The following is a 9,817-nucleotide window of genomic DNA, read 5'->3' on the forward strand; positions in this document are numbered from 1 at the left end:
TGCCTCTTTGAGGCACCTAGGGGTGTGTGTAAGATTTTCCCAGGTCACTGGGTGGAGGCTCGAGCTGGTTTGGCATTGTGTTATTGAAACAGAACCCCTGGATACTGAACCCGGCCCTTGTTGCTGCCAAATTCAGAGGGGCAGAAGGGTTACATATATACAATATAAAACATTACAAGTCACAGTTAAATCATGAAATTCATTTTGGGTTAATAATTGAAGTGGACAATGAATAAAGATTTACAAAAATATTTTTTATTAATGAAAGCGGCAGAGTCTGAGCAGGACAACAGTACAAAGAATGTAAACATCACTAAGTTCAGCTCCAGACAACTGAACACTGGGAAAAACTATTGTAAATGCAACTACAGTAGAAGCTAATTAACAGGTTATACTGTAAACCAACAATGTATTTTCTACTTTTAATTAAAAAAAGTAATTTATCGTTGTCGGTCCCAGCGCCAGATACTGGCATCATCACAAACAGCTATAAGGATACTGCTATCCCTGCTAAAACTGGTTTGTCGAATGGCAGCAGCACATTTAGGATGGGTAAGTGTCGTACATCTACAAATAAAGAAATAATTTAGTTGCAATGTTAAGTCTGCATTTTCTATTATATTTGTGAGTAAGGGCTTTGCTGGATCAGAACTTTAGCACGTTATCTGACTGACACCAGTGGAACCCCATTCACAAAGGAAAGGTTGGCAAGGCTGGGCCCTTAGTGTATTCTGTACTCCTCGTTTAGCTGCTGGAACCCACAGGAAATTAAATTCTCTCTCTTTGCAATTTCTTCCTCCACCCAAGGTCAATTCTCATAAAGCTCTACTGAAAGTGGATCATCTTAGGTAGGTTATTGTAATACAACTTAGGAATACAGCATTGTAATTGGGTGATGAAAGATAGCAAGATCTCCAGGAAGACCTCACATATGACTCTTCAGTAGGTCACCTGGCCACGCACAGGTGGTCAACTGGAAAGTCATAATACAAGCCCCTCCAAATTATGCACGTAGCCAGCCTATGTAACTACATTTCTACTACTATTACCCTAGTCCTGTCCCCTCCCCCTTCCATTGTGCGCCACACCCACCTGGTAAGTCTCCTCTCAATTACTTTGTAAACTTTCCTCCTAATTACTCTGTAAGCTCTTCGAGGCAGGGACTTTTATGTATCTACATACAGTGCCCAGCACAACGTGGCCCTAACCCGACTGGGGCCTCTGGGCGCTACTGTAATACAAATAATAACGTTAACTTTACAGGGTCAAAATGTTCATTCACCGTACAAGTTAGAATGGAAGGTGTGGCTGTGTGTTATGGGTAAAGTAGAAAGGAAAGTGCCCTACCACCACTGAAGAGTATGAGTCGGGTAAAGAAGGAAAGTGCCCCAACTCCATGTCTCAGTATGACAAAGGAATCTAGGGGAGTTTAGAAACTTAGATATACTCACTTAGCCTTATGAGGATCTTCTATTTCCAAATCCCAAACATAAAGTTTGCCAACTTGATTGCCCAATGCAAGCATCTTTGAAACAAGAGAGAATATAGATACTTTAAAATATGGTATCAAAGAACGGAAGTCAGACTTCCTAAAGCCTGCAGGACTGATAACATTTAACACACACACACACACACACACACACTTCACATACTCATATCACTATAAAACCATGGATCCGCACTACACTCATGTGTCTTATGTATTTGCCTCAGTGTCCTCATCAGTTAAATGGAGATGAAAGATTGAATATTTTTTCCCCAATGCCACCAATGGAGAGTCAGGATTGAAGTCTAGTGTTCCTGACTGCCAGTACTAAGCTCCTTGCTCCAGACCATGTTGCCTCCCATCACATCAGCTCATGCAAGCTGAAAACTTTTCTTAATATACCCTTAAGGCAGCTAAATATGTAACTGGGAAAGAGTTTCAGCTTCTGAAACTGGGATCTTCTTCAAATATAGCAAAAAGTGCGAAGCTCACTCTTACCTTTTGCCAGAAGTCCATTGAAAACCTCATATACCAGATATCACACTGACTGTAATCAAATCGCCCTAGTATAGTCACATTTGACTCACTGGGCTTGATTTTATCTATATCATCCTCCATTTTGCCAGGTTTCCAGCACACAATAGCATTTTCACAAGACTATGGGGAGAATAAGAAAAATCACTTGGGGGGAAAAACCCATAAACACGACCCACGCTTTTTTAAACTATAATTTTATCCAAACTTCTCCTTGAACAATTACCCTCAAGTACATAAAAAAGAAAAAGTGCACTTGGACAATACAAACATAAAACGGAGGTTTAGTTCTGTCATGCAAATTTGAAGAATTTTAGTAATGTTCCAAACATGTTTCTTGCTAGAAATGAGCTAAGTCTCAAAGTAGACAGAGTCTTAGCCCAATATTTGCAGAGCAAACATTATCAATGTTTCAACACAAATCAAAGTCATTCCATGATGTAGACTTTCCAATTTAGTGCACCTATTTCATTTCTCCTTTTTGTTGCAAGCTCTATGTGAGCTCCCAGAAATGAACAGTCTTGCTTTTCTCTAATGAACATTCCACCCGAATCCTGGCTTTTCAGTTCTGATATACTTTTACTAGAGCTTTGATTGCTAGAAGAATGTAGCTAGATTTTTAACGTAAGATGCTTATATACCCAAACCCAATTAGTTAAACTCACAATCTACTTAGAAAAAAAATCACCCTGCATGGCACAAATATTTCCGGCCAATTAATCAAAGCAGCAGAAAGACACCCCATTCTACTCCACTCTCACCCAAAAACTATTGATTAAGGCCCTGCATGTAAGCAAATAACCTTGAACAATATGGCTAAACAGTAGACACTTTACCTTGGAAAGTATTAGATCTCCTAACCATCGTACACAGTCAACATAGTTCCTATGTATATCTCTGGTGGAAAAGTCAGGAAAGTGAATTTTCTGAGAAATAAAAGGCCTGTGGGATAAAAACCAATCAGTCATATCAAGAAGGGCAAAAAGAGGAACTTGGGGGAAAAAATTTAACACACTAAAATGTTAATTTATAATCGTCAGTAGAACCTTTTTCTATTGTGTCTAATACTTTGAGGTGTACATTTCAGAAACTTATCTGTAAGGTATGTAAACCCCTTTGGGGTTTAGAGAGCATGGCCCCTTCAAATCTTCTTCCTGGGGGGAGGGGAGAGTAAGAAAAAAGAGGAGGAAACTCCAGGGGGCAGCACTGGATCTTCAGGGAGAGAGAGAGGCAGCTGGCAGGCCCTTGCAAAGGAAGCAGAGAGAACCTGCTTGAAGCCTGGGAGGGGCAGGGCAGCTGATCGCAGACACCCCAGGGCAGGAGCACGGTGCCAGGGAGGAATCACCTGAGAAGGACAGGCCGGAGCTAGACCCAGGATCACTGCTACCCAGAGCTGCATGGGGCTGAGTGTTCTGGGGCTTGTGACTGCATTGGGAACAAGGAGGGAGACTGCTCGTTAGTTAAGTGGGGAGGTGGTCGCTCTGTGTGGCTTTGCAGAGAGTGGCAGAAGAGGGCACCAGAGGAGTTTCTTGGAGCAGCTGGTATGGGAACCCACAAGGGGAGAAGCAACTCTAGATTTAGTCCTGAGTGGAGCCCAGCAGCTGGTCCAAGAAGTAATAACAACAAGACCGCTTGGAAATAGTGACCATAATATAACAACATTTAACATCCCTGCAGTGGGAAGAACATCTCAACAGCCCAACATTGTGGCATTTAATTTCAAAAAAGGGGAACTATGCAAAAATGAGGGGGTTAGTTGAACAGAAATTAAAAGGTATAGTGACTAAAGTGAAATCCCTGCAAGCTGCATGGGCGCTTTTTAAAAACACCATAAAGAGGCTCAAGTTCAATGTATACTCCAAATTAAGAAACACAGTAAAAACTAGAAGAGAGCCACCGTGGCTTAACAACCATGTAAAAGAAGCAGTGAGAGAGATAAAAAGACTTCCTTTAAAAAGTGGAAGTCAAATACCTAGCGAGGTAAACAGAAAGGAGCATAAACACGGCCAAATTAAGTGGAAAAGTGCAATAGAAAAGCCAAAGAGGAGTTTGAGAACGGCTAGCCAAAACTCCAAAAGGTAATAAAAAAATGTTTTTTAAGTTGCACAGAAGCAGGAAGCCTGCTAAACAGCCAATGGGGCCCCCTAGATGATCAAGAACAAAAGAGCGCTTAAAGACGATAAAGTCATTGCGGAAGAAACAAAATGAATTCTTTGTTTCATCTTCATGGCTGAGATGTTAGGGAGTTCCCAACCTGAGCTGGCTTTTGTAGGTGACAATCTGAGGAACTGTTACAGATTGAAGTGTCACTAGAGAATGGTTTCGGAATTAATTGATAAACTTAACATTAATAAGGCACCGGGACCAGATGCATTCACCCAAGGGTTCTGAAAAAACTCAGATATGAGTTGCAGAACTATTCACTACCGTTTTTAACCTGTTCCCTTAAATCGGTTTCTGTACCAACGACTGGAAGATAGCTAAAGTAACGCCAATATTTAAAAAGGGCTCTAGAGGTGATCCCAGCAATTATAGACCGGTAAGCCTAACGTCAGTCCCGGGTAAATTAGTTGAAACAATAGTAAAGAAGAAAATTGTCAGACACATAGAGAACATAAATTGTTGGCAAAAAGTTAAACATGGTTTCTCTAAAGGAAATTGTGTCATACTAATCTATTAGAGTTCTTTGAAGGGTTCAAACAACATTGTGGACAAGGGGGATCAGTGGCACATAGTGTATTTAGATTCCAGAAAGCCTTTGACAAGGTCCCTCACCAAAGGCTCTTAAGTAAATTAATGTTTCATGGGATAAAAGGGAAGGTCCTTTCATGGATGAGAACTGATTAAAAGACAGGGAAAAAGGGTAGTGAATTAATGGTAATTTCAGAATGGTAGAGGGGTAACTAACTAGTGGTGTTCCCCAAGGTCAGTCCTAGGACCAATCCTATTCAACTTATTCATAAATGATCTGGAGAAAAGGCGGTAAACGTGCGGTGGCAAAGTTCAATACGAACTGCTCAAGATAATAAGACCAAAGCAGCTGTGAAGATTCAAACAGATCTCACAAACCTAAGTGATTGGCAATAAAATGGCAAATGAAATTTAATGTAGATAAATGTAAAGTAATACACATCGGAAAAAATAACCCCAACTATACATACAATATGATGGGGGCTAATTTAGCTACAACAAATCCGGAAAAAGATCTTGGCTTCATCATGGATAGTTCTCTGAAGATGTCCACACAGTGTGCAGAGGCGATCAAAAAAGCAAACAGGATGTTAGGAATCATTAAAAAGGGGATAGAGAATAAGACAGGATACTGGGCAAGATGGACCTTTGGTCTGACCCAGTACGGTTCTTCTTTTCTTATCAAAGTTCACTGGCGCCAAAGACAACCAGGAGCACCCAAGACTCCGCACTGGACTGGAACTTTGCTCAGGACTCCTGAACTGTGTGTGCAGACACAGTGATCAGTGTCTGCTCTTCCAGACTGTATTACCACTGGGCCTGTGGGGCCTTGGTTTGGATGCAACCCTGTTTTAATGCCCCCTCTCTCCCGTATTTCCCCTTGTTGTTTTTCTCCTCTCATCCCTCCATAAATAAATATTTCCCTTTTCTTATATCCACTGTACTTCTCCTGTGGGTGGGTGTGTTCCCTCTTGGGGGGGTTGGAACAGGTGCCCCTGGGGTGGAAGGGATTATTCCTGCACTCATTTTCTCTTGGCCAGAGCTGCCTGCAGAGCAGATTCCATCTTGGCCACAAGAGTGTTAAAGTTACAGGTAAATACTACAAGACTATCATCAGTAAAATAGTTGAGGTCCCAACATATGTGTGGGGAGGTGGGAGAGGACGGGAACAGCTGAAGGCACTGGGAAGACAAAATGTTAGCTCTGAAGGAATTCAGCATTCCCTTTGTCAAACACTTCAAGTCGTGTTAAAACAGAAGCAACTTCTGGGATTCTTTCAGCCCCCAACACTCTTGAAGCAAAATCTAAAATGTTTTGACAAGGTATGTGTAAGAACACACTAAGGATCTTGTTTTGTTTGAAGTGCTATTTAAGATTTGGTAACATTAAGTAGGCGGCACAGTTCTAATATTAGTCCCATTGTAAAATGTGTTTAGTATGTTTTAGATCCTTCTCATTTTACTTCACAAATTCGAGGCTACTCAACACTAGGATTAGTACAAACAGGTAATTACATGAGTTGGTTTCCTTTAATATTAAGGACAAGTTTTGCTAGTAGTGTAACTGAAAGGTAACTGTCTTTTCAGATCAACATATTTCTGAGAGATTAGGTCACTGGAGAATTGAAAATGTCAAGTGTCATTTTAACTGTGTAAGCATTTTTTCCCCTATATCCCCTAAATAAACTACTGATTACAATAACTTGTATTATTTTCACTTTTTCAAATTTAAGAAACCATTTACTGTGATCTAGTCAATTCTGATGTGTATTTGTTACCCTACTATGATCCTTTGAGGGGACAGGGAAGGCTGCTGATACATATTTATCTAGATGCTTCAGAAATTAGAACTGTATTAAAATACCAATTCCAAATACCTTATAGTTACGCATAAACGGAAGAAGTCAGACTATTTAAATAAAGTGTCAGGACCTGTAATTAAACTGAACACTATTGCCACCACATATCAGTAGAGAAGCCTTCTTCCAGAGCAATTTAGGGACCCACAATTCCCAAGTCAACGGAAAAACTCCCTCATTACAGCAGGAGCTGATATCCGCCCTTGGTGAGAAGATTTAGGAGTTAGTAGATATATCCAAGAATAGATATCAAGATTGTGTTTACCTGTTGGTTTTGTTTGGATTGTACTCATATGACTCCTTAATGGCATTCATCATTCTCTTTGAATTGATTCTCCAGAGTTTCAGAGAGTGATCCATACCACAGGACATTATTTTCTCACCAAGAAGGTCATAATCCTACACAAAAAGAGTCCTCTTAAGCTCTCAATGTTAAGTTTCAGCATAGTAACACACTGATTCTATTTTCTTCTTTATTTACACTAGGCACATAATACGTTCAAGTCTTATTTTCAGTCTAGAGAGCAAGCTAAATAAGCATATTTCAAGTTAGAAAATGATTAAATATAACTTAAGCCTGCTTCCTGTAAAAGATATATCTTGGCACGCCTATTTTACTCTCTTGAATGCAAAAACAAGAGAACATTCAATGAAGCTGAAAGACAACAAATTGAAGACTAGCATTTTCCCCAAAATAGAATCTGTGGAATTCACTGCCACATGATTTAATTGAGGCAAAGACTATAGTAGAATTTAGAAAAGGATTGGACACAAATGATGGCCATCCACCATTGCAATATACAGAACAAAAAGCTGTTTTAAAAGGATATAAACCCTTATACTTCACAGCATAAGACAGCAAGTGGCAGACATTAAGAAAACGTTTTTATATGGGCAGATTATTCCTTAATTGTCCATTATGTGATTTCTCACATCTTCTTCTGAAGTTATCTAGTATCAGCCAATATCAGCAACATTTCTGGGCTAGAACAACTGCTTATCTGATTCATTATGGCAATACGGATGTTTCTATTTGAAGAAAGACCAAAGACAAATTATTGTTTCTACCACAGAATATTCTATCTAGGTATTTGTTACATACCAATAAAATTTGAATATCTGTACATAAACAGAGCCATAAATAATCAGGCATAACAAACTTAAGTCACTGTTTCCCTTATTTATGTAAGGCTTTTCCTTCCTTATCCATTCCTCTCCTTTCATATTTTTTGTTGCTTTCCTTTGTGTTATGTGTACAATTTGGCTAAGATATATGAGGCCAGGGCAGTACTGAAAGCTCATCTTAGATGTAAACTATGTTGAATGTGAAATTTGTGTCAAGTTTTTAATTACTAAAGAAATAGTACTGAATTAATTGTATACTACTGTAGGCCAAAACAAGAATTGTGGTAAGTGTGACTATATTCTCTTGTGGATGAAAGCACCACGTTTTTTGTTCTACTAATCCTTAAAGCTCACTTGTACAAAGTCTGTCAACACTAAGGCTGTGGCTACACTGGCAGTTTTGCAGCGCTGGTAGTTACAGCTGTGCTCGTACAGCTGTGTACGACCAGCGCTGCAGTGTGTTCACACTGACAGTGACCAGCGCTGCAATGTGTCCACACTTGCACCAGTTGCAGCGCTGTTGTGAGTGGTGCATTGTGGTCAGCTATCCCACAGAGCACCTCGTACCCTTTTGTCGCTGTGGGTTGTGGGAAGGGGACGGAAGGTGCGGGTTCATTCGCTTCCTGTTCAAACGACGCCGTGCTGCCAGCAATTGGACCCCGCGCTAAGCGGCCCCGCACCTTAGGCACCTTTTTAATTTTTTTTTTTTTTTTAAATTTACCACCTCCGTCCCCAGGCTTGCGGCCCTGCGCCATGGTCCCGCATCCCCTTTGAGTGAAGCGCCCGGCGGGAGCGGCGGCCACGCATGGCCCCCTCTCTCAGCCTAGAGCTCCAACCGGGCGGCGGGGCTTTGCGGCGCTCCGGCCGGGGCTTCCAGCCATGCGAGTGGGGCGGCGGGGCTTTGTCGGCGCTCCGGCCAGGAGAGCCGAGACGCGGGGCTTGCCGCGCTCCGGCCAGAGCGCGGAAGCCCCTGCTCTCATTATCACCGTTCTGGAGCTCCGCCAGAGCGCGGCAAGCCCGCGCTCTCTAAACGGTCTGGAGCTCTGGCCCTTTAAAATACCCCCCTGAGCCTGGGGCAGTGAGGGGGGTAATTTAAAAGTCTGGGGCTACCAGCTGCCTCGCCACCAGCCGTCCTTCCAAATAGCCCGCCGGAGCCACGCGCCTCCCTCTTGCTTCCCCAGCGCCTTCCGATCCTGCGGCTATTTTAAAAGGTCCCCGAGTAGAAGGGGGTTGGGGCACTTAAAGGGCTGGGTTACCAGCTGCCCTCTGCTGCACTCCCATGAGCTGCCGCACACCAGTCCGCCCCCTGCCTGAGCACTATGCACCCCGTGCCCACAGCCAACCTCTGCCAAAACACCCTGTCCCTTCTCCGCCATCCCTGCGACACACCCCTCAGCCCTGCCAAAGCCCAGCCAGCCCCCACACACTGCTGCCCGCACCAGCTCTGGCACACTCTGCCAGTCCGCACCCCTGCCCTGTCTCCAGTCAACCCCTGCTGCACCCCACTGCCTGAAGCCACTAGTCCCCACTCCTCTGTCTCCAGCCTGGCAAAGCCCTGCTCAGCCCCCTTGCGGCCCCTGCCTGAAGCCAGCCCACCTCAACAACCCCTTGTCTCCAACAGCCCCACAGCCCTTGCCACTGCCTGCAGCCAGACCCTACCTCAGTCAGCCCCTGCCCTGCCTTCAGCGCCCCCATGTCGGCTACGCCTGCCAGTTTCCAGGGCATTAACCCTGCCAGGGAGCAGCTTGGAACCACACATGTGCACAACCCCAGGGAGTGGCGGGGACCACAACATGTGAAACGGCAGTCATTAGTAACCATCAGACCAGCATATATGATGCACATGTATATAATTTTATTATTCATATAGTTTGGAAAAGTAAAATAAAATACAATGAAAGAATGAGAAGGCTTTTTTTAAGGTCATCATCCCTGCTGATCTGTGCTTCTCTCGGTAGTCAATTCCTTTCTCTTGGCAAGCCTGTTCCTTTTCATGGTTTCCTTTCCCTCCAGTCTTGCACTTTTTATTTTCTGGGAATACTAGATTCATAACTGCTTTCACAACCATCTCTATCCTAGTCTTTCCTTGGTTTTTTTCTTAAGCTTGCAGTCTTTCAGAAAGT

The 9,817-nt window shown here is 42.9% G+C and overlaps 1 protein-coding gene across 2 annotated transcripts in view; it reads right to left on the reverse strand.

The window, feature by feature from the left end:
* Positions 1 to 235: 235 nt before the first annotated feature.
* EED (embryonic ectoderm development) overlaps positions 236 to 9,817 on the reverse strand; it is a 36,633-nt gene continuing 27,051 nt past the window's right edge. Inside the window, exons 9-14 of one of the 2 annotated variants that reach the window (XR_004371512.2) lie at positions 6,835 to 6,968; positions 2,857 to 2,962; positions 1,985 to 2,143; positions 1,452 to 1,525; positions 1,093 to 1,231; positions 481 to 567 (exon numbers count right to left, since the gene is read on the reverse strand). Coding sequence is in view for 1 of the 2 variants with exons in the window: in XM_032764012.2 (XP_032619903.1) it covers positions 441 to 567; positions 1,452 to 1,525; positions 1,985 to 2,143; positions 2,857 to 2,962; positions 6,835 to 6,968 (600 nt within the window). In the remaining variant the exon portion in view is untranslated. Of the gene's footprint in view, positions 568 to 1,092; positions 1,232 to 1,451; positions 1,526 to 1,984; positions 2,144 to 2,856; positions 2,963 to 6,834; positions 6,969 to 9,817 lie in introns of both variants that reach the window. The other variant, XM_032764012.2, reaches the window with a different exon arrangement.

This window comes from Chelonoidis abingdonii, chromosome 1 (assembly GCF_003597395.2).
Source record: "Chelonoidis abingdonii isolate Lonesome George chromosome 1, CheloAbing_2.0, whole genome shotgun sequence".
Taxonomy (NCBI): Eukaryota; Metazoa; Chordata; order Testudines; family Testudinidae; genus Chelonoidis; species Chelonoidis abingdonii.